The sequence below is a fragment of the Pundamilia nyererei genome, unplaced genomic scaffold (genome assembly GCF_000239375.1).
Source record: "Pundamilia nyererei isolate P.nyererei 1_Seehausen unplaced genomic scaffold, PunNye1.0 scaffold00002, whole genome shotgun sequence".
Classification (NCBI taxonomy): domain Eukaryota; kingdom Metazoa; phylum Chordata; class Actinopteri; order Cichliformes; family Cichlidae; genus Pundamilia; species Pundamilia nyererei.
Window position 1 is genome coordinate 3,672,558 of NW_005187403.1, and position 12,087 is coordinate 3,684,644.

General features: G+C 43.7%; 1 protein-coding gene across 1 annotated transcript in view; it reads right to left on the reverse strand.

Moving 5' to 3' along the window:
* Positions 1-3,559: 3,559 nt before the first annotated feature.
* enc1 (ectodermal-neural cortex 1) overlaps positions 3,560-12,087 on the reverse strand; it is a 12,416-nt gene continuing 3,888 nt past the window's right edge. The window contains exons 2-3 of the mRNA XM_005720185.1: positions 9,125-10,940; positions 3,560-6,029 (exon numbers count right to left, since the gene is read on the reverse strand). Coding sequence (XP_005720242.1) covers positions 9,159-10,934 — 1,776 coding nt within the window. The 5' untranslated portion in view covers positions 10,935-10,940 and the 3' untranslated portion in view covers positions 3,560-6,029; positions 9,125-9,158. The remainder of the gene's footprint in view (positions 6,030-9,124; positions 10,941-12,087) is intronic.

A 12,087-nucleotide genomic window follows, 5' to 3' on the forward strand; every position in this document is an offset into this window, starting at 1 on the left:
AAGAAATACCAAAACATTTCAATGTCACCATTGCATTTTCAAGCAATCTAGAAAATGTAATATAATATTTCAAAGGGAAACCTGGTGTACTTGTGCTATGAAGTTATTTTAGAGAGTACTTTGAAAACTTTTTAAATTTTTAAGTGAAAGATTAACTTTATCATGTGGATTTTTTTTTTTCTGCTATAAGCTTCATTTTGGGACATGTGACAGTGGCACACTGGCCCCTGACACAGTACCCTTGCCTGAGGCAGATTGGTTTTCAGCTGCCTGCCTGAATGCTGATGTAACTCATAGGTCAGAGCGAGCACAGCCCAGTGGAAGGCTCTCTCATTTCGAAAACATTCCTGGCATGATCACAGTGTCTGTCTGGGGCGGTTTGAACCAGCTCCACCCTGAATGGCATGAAAATTTCGTGGTTGGGCAAAACCAAAGAAGCTTCCAGCTTTGTGTCCATGTACCTGAACCTCCGCACAGCTGTCTCCAAAAGTTGATTCTGTTCATCTGGACGTAGCGTTTTGTGGGAGAAACGTTTCGTCACTCATCCAAGTGACTTCTTCAGTCTCAGCTGACTGCAGGTTTCCCCAAATCTTATAAACAGTACATTTGCATAATGGCTGAAACCAGCCCACTGAAGGAACAATGGGCTGGGAGGTCAGTTCCTTAATCTTAATTATGCAAATTCTCATGACCATTGATCAGCAACCACTGACTAAAACCCACTGATCAATGGCCGTGAGTACCATTCACAGAGAGTTGGGCAATGGCTGCAATCACAGCATTGTAAGATGGCGAAAGATGTACCCTTAGGCCCCCTCCTCGATTCATTGATGGTCTTTCCCTTTTCACATAAATGACCTCCTTGACTCCGCGCTCAAACCAGCGTTCCTCCCTGTCCAAGATGTGCACATCCTCATCCTTGAAAGAGTATCCACTGGCCTGTAGGTGTAAATAGACTGCAGAGTCCTGGCCTGATGAGGTGGCTCTTCTGTGTTGTTCCATCCGCTTCGCCAGAGGTTGTTTGGTTTCCCCGATGTATAAATCCTGGCAATCCTCCTGGCACTTGACAGCAAACACTACGTTACTCTGTTTGTGTCAGGGGACCCGATCCTTGGGGGGGCTTTGATCAGTGGATTTTGGTCAGTGGTGTTGATCAATGGTCATGAGAATTTGCATAATTAAGATTAAGGAACTGACCTCCCAGCCCATTGCTCCTTCAGTGGGCTGGTTTCAGTCATTATGCAAATGTACTGTGGGCTTGACCAGTGAAATGACATGATAATGTGTGTAAAATTGCACACAAAGTTCTGGTAGCACAGAGTGTCCCGTAGTTATAAAATCAAACAAATATTAGGGTTTCGTTAATTTACAGAAAACGTCCTCTTTTTTAGTATGCTTCCTCTGTGCTAATAATAAATTTTAGATCAATTTATTGCTTTCATGTAGTATAGAAATCCTTCCTATTTTCCAAAGCCATCCACTGGGCTAATTGAGTCTTTGCCGGGTCGATACTGGCCCCCTAGGCCTCATGTCTGACACTGCCGCTCTGTGGCATGTCATCCTGATATTGTATTTATGGCTTTAGGTTGAAGAGAATATGCACATTTAACTCTCAGAAGCCTTCCCCCTACTGTGAGCATAGTACTAATCTGATGTTGTATGCTGTAATTTCTTTGTACCATGGAGCTTTATTGTTTCCAAAGGCAATTAAAAACATCATTTGCCAAATGTTCGCCCTCATTCTGGGGCCATCTCACATACACAGTGCCAATGCTGGAAGTACTCATCAGTGCATCACATGTGTACTCGTAAACAACTGTAAAAAGTCACCGACATAAAATGCACTCTGACTCATGCTTGAGTAGCAGTAAAGTTAAAAACTACAGTGCCCATCAGTTTTGAGAAATGGAAGAATCCAAAAATAAAATGAAACTAAATATCTGTATATGTATTTGTATTTTCTATAGGAACCAAAGATCTTGGAGTTCAGTACCCCAGACAAACCAGCACTGAGACTTATGCACTGTTTGTTTTGGCCTTCTAATGCAAAATGAATAAAATACAATGATACCATATAGCCACGTAACTATATTTAATTGATCAGGAACATTTTTGTGCCCCATCTCAAAATTTGTATAAATAAATCAATAAGACCTTTGATACTTTTTCATTCATCTTTCATTCATGTTCCAGATCATCTGCTGACATTTACAAAACACAGAGTGGTGGTAAAGATCAACAAATGTGCAGTTTTTATATTTTACTGGAAAAACATCTGAAATGTTTTTGTCTGTGTGCGCGTGTGCGTGTGTGCACATTACTGAGTCAAGCCTAATGCCTGCGTTGCCAGGCGACGGTGACATGTAGGTACATTGTTTTTATCACACTCGGCCACACATACAGACTGCCCACACAAAATCCTAGACTTTTAGTCTGTTCAAGCCAAGTTCTGCATAAGCTTACAGCACCCAAAGGATTCACAGTGCTAAAGGGTCGAGCCACCCTCGGTATGGTCTGGGACGCGCAGGGAGGTGGGGGGTAAGGCCGACATCCTGGCGGACAGGAAGCCCAACTTCCTGTCTTGATTAATGAAGGGACTGTTGAGGCACAGAGGGGCCTCCCACACACAAAGCCCCCGCATTTAACCTTCAGTGTCAGCTTGATGTTGTTTTTTTCCCCCGGATCTCAGAGTGCTTGAGAAAAACATTCTTGTAAGAAAAGTGAAAATGGTGCCGGTACGATTTTTCACAGCTTTTTTTGTTTTTTCACAACATCTCAGCACATGCTGACACAGTCAGAAAAAACACTTGTTTATTTCTCAAGCCACCATCCCCTCCCCTCCAGCGTGTTTTTGCTTGCATGAGGGTCGGGGATCCAGTAGAACTGGTGTTTCTCAACCACATGTCACCGGTCAGGAGTTGTGTCAGGGCGAAGAATGTAAACAGAGTCAGCAGGGCTGGAGCTGGAGGAACTCAGCCGGTGGCGGTGCGCTCTGCGGTCGCGGGCTGATGGGATGTTAAAACTTGTTACTTGTTAAAACCTGGGGACGTCCTAAAGCAGCAAGGACTTCACTACTAGCGTGCTGCTTTGCAATACATTTCATTGGAAGATAGAGGAGGGGGAGGGGGTGTAAAAAGTGAGAGGGGGAGTCAGGGCTGGGGAGGTGCTTTTTAAGATTTCATGATGTCTTCCAGCCCCCACAGTTGGCAGGGAAAAAAAAAGGTTGCTGTTGCCAAGGTGACTTGACAGAGAAAGGGAAAGTATCTGGCTGTTCTTGTGCAGGAAGCTCAGAAGCCAGGGGCACAGATAAGATGATTTCAGTCCCTCCTCCACAGAACAAAAGCCGTACGCATGATATACTGCCTTAAATACCTCAGGACGCTCTGGCTGCTGCGTTCACCCCAAAGCTGCCGAAATATGTGAAACATGCAGCAGTGCAGAAAGTCTCCTATGCTGTGCTGAAGCTGCCTTGCGCCCTTTAAAATACACACCACCACCACCGCGTTAAAACAAGCCAATGGACAAATGGTTTTTGGCACTGAGAAGAAAGACACAACACTTTACAGTCAAGAGGAAAAAACTCTCATGTTTATTTAGCCATGAATTTCACATTGTGAAAAAAATCACATGTACAAAATAATGCCATAAAAATAGAAATTAAAACTCTTACATGACAAAAGGAACCGATGCACACCGACGGTGGCTTAATTTACATCAACACATGAAAGCAAGATACTGCGTCCGATTCTGAGCCGGCTGGATTTCCAGATAAAACAAGAGGATAAAGGAGGGCAAAGAGCTGAAATGGGAAATGCCACTCAGCAATTAGGTGCAAATTGAAGGGGCATTCATTACTCTCTTGTTGCCAGGGAAACTTGTGTTCTACAGGGAAAGAAGTACTCCCGTCTGATTGGCGGGGCCGGAGGCTCCGTGTTCCGTGGTTGGATGAGGTCAAACTTATGGAGCCACAATGGTTTGTCCTGAAATTGACAATAAAAGGGAACTTTTGGGTGGCTTGAGGCGCTGAAGCAGAATTTACTGGGCTGTTAATCCCCTGTTGATTTAATTTGACTGCACATAGAAGTTTAAAAAAAATTACATACATATTCCACCAAAACATTACCTCTTACATTGAAATTCAATGATACCATTAATATTCAAATGTAAAATGCCAATGTTCAGGTCACACAGACAGACACACAGATGAAAAACGCTGATTAATGTTGCCAAGTGTTTCATATGAAAGTGTTTAATGACACATGTTTTGGTCTTCGGATACCTCTTTTTTTTTTCTTCTTTTTTTTAATGTGTATGAATGACACTATGGTGAAAAGCACTGTGGTGTCTGCCCTTAACAATGCACAGCTTACTGGAGTTCTTAACCTAATGATTACAAAGACTCATGAGAAGCCAAGTTAGCACATGTGACAGTCGTCCAGCTGTCACAATCTTAGCCATGTCAGGGTTACTCTCCCTTGTTGGTACTGGGTCATATACTGCACCGATCTGCCAGCCTTTTCTGTTTTATGGTTCATCTAACCCACTTCATTTGGTCTCCTATTTAGGCTGATTTAAGGCAAGTTTGGACCCAGATTAGAGCTTAAAGAGAATTAAAACAACATTTCTTTCAAAGCCGTTCAGTCTTCTATAGTGTAAGGGACTCTATAGTCTTGCTAATGACTGCTTTACATTATCCATAGTGTGAGTCATTCTGCCTCTTGCATCCATGAAACCCTGGGAGAGGTTTCTCTTAAAAGAACCAAGTACCTCACGCAAAAAACTGGACTGTCCAAAATACAGCCGCCCGCCCCAACTGCGATGAAATTAAAACACAACAACCGGCCATGCACAACATAACCCAAACATACATTCACGTAATGAACACAGGCAGAGAAGAAAATAAATACGATTAAAACATCTTAACATAACAAGAGTATTCATTGCCATATAAATTAAGACTACATTGCAGCAAGTTTAAGAAGAAACTGATAACTTCTCAGTTTGCGTTTAAGGTGACGAGAGTCCATGCCAGTTTTTTTGTTATCTTTTGTTTGTTTTCTTAGCGAATCACCACGAACATGCTCAAAAAAGGGTTCAGCTACGACTCAGGCGAGCGAGCCGCTGCTTTTGTCAGAAGCAAAGCCAGTCTTTTACAGCATGAAGTGTTACGGCGTTCCTTCCGAGCCTGCCGAAATCCGCCCAGCCCTGTGTACAGTGGGTTGGTTCAGCGAGCGTCACATGCAAACATGTAAGGTCATGACCTCAAGGCACCTTCACCCCATCCCACTCCTTGGCCATGCACAGATCTACCCCTCCAACCTCTTCCAACTCAGCTTGTGTTGGCCATCAAAACCTCACAAACCAGGCAGTGCCCTGTCACTGCCTGGTTTGTTTCTGTGTCACAGCTGTTAGACGCACAAGCTTGAAACGACGCAAAAGAAGATACAAACAGAAGAGCTTATTAGAGGACTGAGGGGGTGTTCGCTCCTTCATTCTACCTTCTATAAATCATCCATGTTCAGTCAAACTTTAACCTATCCTCGTGTTCTACCTCCAGCAATCTAAACAGGGCATCTGTCATGCTATACATTTTTTTCTTCTTTTTCTCTTAATATTTAAAAACAACAATAAAGTCTTAACAAGCATTTCATGACTGAACGGGGGGAAAGAAATGCAGGTAGTGTGATATGTTTTCAGCACGCCAGTGGCAGCATGAAAGCACAAGTGTAAAATGCCCCACGCAGAGTGGGAGTTTGTGCCAAGCAGCAGTTTGTTTGGTTTGTTTGCGTGAACTTCTTTTTACTGTACGCCTCAGCTTCCATCTCACAAAACGAGAGATGGCATCGTTCTAGTGAAAGCGTCCATCTGTCCATGCCTCTGATTTTTTTTCTTCTTTCTTTTTTTGCCTCTTTGCAACATCAAAATGAATGCGGGCGTCTGTACATCACTGCTCAGTGTCTCTTTTGGAGAAAAAGAATGCGTGCTTCTTCACAGTTGGGAGACCAGTAGATGATGCAAAACAGGGAAATCTAAGGGAGAGAGAAAAGAAAGACTCATTAGGCAGGCTAATAAGGTGAAAATGCCTGAAAGCAAACAGTGCTAAACAGTTTAAAGGTGACCTTTTAATTAATCAAAACAGTACAGAAGATGGATTAGGAATAAAAGATTTTTTTTCTGTCTAAAGAGTCAGGGTGCACAAAATAAAACCAAACTCCTGCCTAGTGGACTGTATCCCTGCTGTTGAGTCAGCTTTTTGGAGACGTGTATTTGTCTTTACATGAGCAGTATTGGATTGTGTTTAATTCACTTAATAATCATGACAGACATGAGTGATGCACATGATCTAAACAACAATTTAGGCGTATGAACAGTCCACAGGTTGTGTTTTACTGCAGAATCAGTGAATCTAATTCAAACTCAGTGAATGTATTGCTGGGAACCACAGTGAGAGAAGTGTAGTGTTTGGTGTCATTTGGGTGAGCGTGCCTCACATGTTGGTTACAAGTTTCCTTCTGTTAGCAGTATATTCAGTTTAATTAAATTCCATTTTGTTTATACATTGCGCCAAACCACAACAATAGTCACCTCGAGGTGCTATATACTGTAAGGTAAAGACACTACAATAATACAGAGAAAACCACAACAGTCAGACAACCCTCTATGAGCAAGCACTTGGCAACAGTGGGAAGGAAAAACTCCCCTTTTTAACAGGAAGAAACTAATAATAATAACTCGTGATTAAATGCAAAGTAGTGCATAAACACACAGAGAGTGAAAAGAGATGAGTGAAGTGCATATGAGTATATGTCTGTGTTACACTCTCCCCGTATGGGTAGTGCTGTTGTGTACCTTCAGATCCAGAAACCTATTTAAGTACTGGATTTCTGTTCAAAATTATTAGTAGTCAGAAAACTGGAGTCCTGAGTTTTGTTTTAGTCCAGAGATTAACACAGATTTGCTAGAGTATTTAAAGCAGTGGATACTGTGTGATCTCCATTTGTTTACTTTTATGTCAATAGTTTGTTGTTTGAAGCCTGATTACTCTGACATGTTCTAAAAGATGGGATTATTAGCTTAGCTTAGCTTAGCTTATCTTAGTTTAGCTTAGCAGCTAACTGTGGAAAATTGAGAAAAAGCTAGCGTGGCTTCATCTGATGCTAACAAAAGCCATCAACCATTATATTCGCTTCACCCATACAAAGACTGAGGCCTAAAATGATTCTGTTATGGCTCACATTAGGCATTTTGGTGGTAATTCTTCAACCATTTTTCCCTGCTAACAGCTTTCTGAGAAAATAAAAAAGGAGAACTCAAAGAGGAGTTAGGAATTTTCCCCTGGGAGAAAAAGACTGCAAACTTCGTTTTTTCCCCTCACAGCTACAATCTCCTCCTGTGAGGTCTAACATCCTTCATTCTCCTTTTATTCCTAAACAGTCAGCCTTCTTTTCCATTCCTCCACATTTCATCTTTTCACCGCGTTCATTGAGTAGACTGTCAGTTGCCATGACAGGCAGACACAGAAAAAAAACAAATTCTCTATTAAATTAGTGGCAGGATTATTCACTTCACTGAGCATTTTATTGCGCTGGCTTACAGATAGTTCAGGCCTTCAGTCTCTCTTTCAGAGACAAGTCACAAAAAAAAAAGAAACAATGCCAAAATATTTCATCCAGTAAAGAGGAACACCACAGCCTTATAGCAGTGATGCCACTCCGAGCAGTTTCCTGGGATTATCAAGTGGGACACCGTTTGTGTATGTCAGTACTTTGCATTCATACCTGCTAGCCATTTCAGAAAAAAATAGAGAAAAATGAAAGACTGTCTGCAAGGCTATGTGTGCGTGGGCATCGGAGTAGGTTGCAGTGATTGTCTGATGTGATGTGATCATGACCCTCCAGCCTGCAGTGCGCAGAAAGATCAGGTTTGCCAGCTCACTACCCATGCTCCACATACGTCCAGCCTATTTACCATCAGAGCCGGAGACCGTAGTTAAAAATAAGACCAGGAAGGCACAGACGGAACCGGAAGAGACCGTAAATTTTCAGAGCGAGGCCACTACTATGAAGGATGGTGTGTGTTTGAGTGGGCTGAGGGGTAGGTCTCACGCCGTCTAGCTTTACAACGCCTCCTCATGTCCCTCGCTGCCACTTCTCGCAGTCGCCTCATCTTGTAGCTGATGATGAATGGTTTCCGACACTGCGTGAGTCGCCGGCCACCTCCCTCTCACCCAGTGTAAAGACCATAACCTCATCAAAGGAAGGCAACTGAGAGTGGATTATCCGCGCTGGGGTGTTGCAGCCTGCTGGTGTGGAGCTTGTCTAATTGGCAGACCCCTTTTTCCCTCTTAGAGAGATTTCCCCCACAGGAGCAATAAAAGTATCCTATTCTCTTTCAATTACCCTCTCTGTCCTTCGGCCCATCCCCGCAGCCGCATAACTCACTTAACTAAAGCACACAAGCCCTATCAATCCCCCACTGGTCTGCCCTCCACTCCACTTATCGTGCCAGTATAACTCTTATTGTGAAAATCTAAAAGCCTAACAGAGTGAAAAATTGCATCATGTTACAGGCCTGAATTCTTTTTAACTTTAAAATCATGATACTTCAAACTCTAAATGCAATTCACATAGACATACATCTATACGGGGGTAAAACATTAATAATGCAATTCAATACTGAGTGTTTATACTACCAAAAACTGTCAAACCCTTCAAAGGTTGCTTCAAAGAATCGCTCTAGTGTAGCACTGTCAGATTTGTGATGGAGGGTTCTTAAAAAAGGATCAAACTGTATGATTTCCCTTGGGAAAACCCGACCCTTGGACTGCCCTAGATCAAACACGAATGCTGACAGAGCTGTCAAAAAGTCAGGTGTCTTATAGCAGTGGCTAACATAGCCTCGAGGTGCTAGTCTCAAACAGAAGGGAAGTGTACTGCTGAGGTGGGGTTTTTTTTTTTTCGTATTTCTAGTTAAATTTCCAGTTACTTCAGGCAATTTATTGGATTTTTTTACAGCTCCAACTGAAACAAAAAAAACCTGCTTCATACAACTGTTCTCATATATCCCATAATACCAGTACTCCACAAGGCACGTAAAATCAAAGGTATCAGGAGCACAATCTTACCTAATGGAAAGGGTGCATGTAGAGGGTTCTGAACTCAAGCAGGTAGATGTTTCCAGGTGCTGACAAAAGCAGTAGGAATGAGTGAGTATGGCACTGTAGTTATGCTGTTCCACGCATCCAGTGTGGGGTCATAGCAGTCCAGAGTTTTACACCTCTGTGTGCCAAAGTACCCACCCACCACATAGAGTTTGTTCCCTGATGCCACAGCCTGGCAGCTCATCCTCTTGGCAGTCACATCACCCACTTTTGTCCACTGGTAGCTCTCGCTGCTGAACTTGTATGCCGAGCATGCTGAGAACTCTGTGTCTCCGCCCATGACGAAGATCTGGTTTCCCAGGACAGCGGCGGCTGTGTAGCGCCATGGCTGAGGGCAGGATGCAGGCACGGTCCATCGGTTCTCCTGCGGATCGTAGCACTGCACCTTGGGCAGCTTGTCGTGGGTGACGCTGGTTCCTCCGAAAGCAAAGAGTTTGAGTTTGACGCTAACTACTGCTGCGTTGCTCACACCCTCTCTCAGAGGAGCTACCATTGTCCACTTGTTTGCCACGGGGTCAAACTGCTCCACCTGTTTGAGAGACACTGATGGAGAAGCTGGAAGGCAGCCTGTCGCTGCGGTGTGACCACCTACGACGTAGAGACAGTGTTTCAGCTCTGCAGACCCGTGGCCGAACCTGGCAATCAGCATGGGTGCCGCCTTTGACCATTCCTCGTGGACAGTGTCATAGACCCAAACATCTTTGGACACGCCATTTTCTGAGCCTCTGCCACCAGTGATGTACACCTTACATCCAATTGCACAGGCACTAAACTCCTTCCGTGGACTGGGGATGTCAGCCTTTGGGATGATCTCTTTGGCTTTCTGGTCCACAAGGTACAACTTGTCACACATGAAAGTCTGGCCACCTAGAAGAAACAGGGCATGGCTGGTTTTTCTTGGTCGAGCACATGGGCTGTTAACAACGCCATCGTTCTGCAGGATTTTCAGCTTACAGCGAATAGCTTCATCCACCAGCTCCTTGCTCTTGGCCTGGGAGTTAATTAGCTCTTCGGTAGAGACGTTCTCCATTAAAAAGATGGCAGGCAATAGCGCAAGGCGAACCGTTCTCAGGAGCTCCGGGAGATGGCAGTGCCTCCTTTCCAAGTCGTAGTTGATCCAGTTAAGAGCAGCTTCGTAAACCAGTCTCTCGTCTTCTGTCTCTAGCTCCTCATGTGATAAAAGCTGCACCACCATATCTTTGGGCAGTTGGAGGAAGTCCTCCGTCTTGCAAATAGCAGGAAAGTTGCTGAGGCACATGCCCCAGGAGAGCTCTGACAGCTTGGTACACTGATGGGCGTCTGACAACAGAAGCATGCCAAGGCAGTTGGATGGGTGAAGGTTTCTCTCTAAGAATTCTGCGCAGGCATCCCGGATGTCCTGAAATTCCAACATGTCCCCAGCCTCCAACAACGACTCTGCATTCTCCTCATTGATGACCACCCGTGATGAATAAGCGTAATCCAGCAGGAGCTCCAAAACCTCCGGGTGGATCGAATCACGGAAGTCAACCTCACTGGCCTGACTCTCCCTCAGGCCACCGCTGAACATGGCCTCAAAGTAGCGACTGCAGGCAGCCAGCACTGCGCGGTGGCAGGGAAAGGAGCGGCTGCCAGCATGGAGCAAGACGTCGGTGAAAAGCCTTTGCTGCCGCAGCGAGTTGAGGTGCATAAGGACGCTGTCGGCATAGGAGGACTTGTGAAAAAGGTAGATGTTCATGGAGCCGGTGCTGGCTCGCGATTTTCGGTTCTCATGGACGCACACGGACATTTTCATTGAATCCTAAAATGAAAGAGATAAAGAAAAATCTCTCATCAATGCACTGCACATTTGAAGCCCACTACACATAATTATTATTCACCAATTCAACATTTCCCACAACGTGTATCTTCCGTCTTCAAATAGTCTGTAATATGGTGTATCTTAACCTTTTAAACACATCCACTAAAATTTAAAGCTCGATGCAATTTATGTTGAAAAATGGGGCATGTAGTAGCTATTAATCAGGAGCTTTACAGTGCAAACAAACTGTTTGTCCTGTACAATTAGTCATAAAAATGTGCAGTGAAGTGAATACAGTGGATGCACTATGTGGTGATGTTGATGCTGATATATTACATTGTTGGGCACTGATATCCACAATGAGATAAAAAAACAAAAACGTAAAATGTATTATTGGAGGAGGAATCTCAATCCTTCCCAAGAGATCAAGATATTCAGAAAGAGATCAAGTGATTACAAATTACAAAACAGCATAAATCTGAGGGTTCTGAAGGTCGAGTAGATAACAATTGTGTTCTTGCAGAGACTGCAAGGCCTTGCAGCTCTGAGCAATGCTAATCCTCCTCTTTCAGAGATGCCACGATTAACAATGAAGTTTCCCTTTGCAGAGGATTCTTCATGAAAAGGGAAAAAGAAAGAGACAGTGGGGCTCTTTTAAGCCTCTGAGAAATGCACTCTCCTCCCAGAAAATCACAGCTCCCATCTTCACTGTCTTCGCCCTGTGCTCGCTCACAGCTCGCTTTTATTCCAACCAATTTCTAGACATGTCAAGTGCCTTCTGAACTCTATTTACAGAGGGACCAAGTCTCTGTCTGACCCAGTAAATCCACAGCTGACAGACATTTTAAGTTGTCAGCCTGCCCCTAAGTCTATCGGTCTTGATAGAATTTGATAGAAGGCTGGTTAATCCTAGTAGTAAGGGTAGGTTTTAGTACAAAAACAGGACTGGGCTTGTTTCTAATGGTTTTGTAATTTCATTCTTGACTGCAAATAGCTCCACAACCTGACAGCTGCTGTGAATTATAATGATTAAAAAGTTCTGATGGCTCAATAAGAAAAAAAACAACAACAATAAAATGCTTCAGAAGAAGGAACAGACTTCCATTTATATGCTAGGTATAAAACAGATGTAGACGTTTAATAAAAA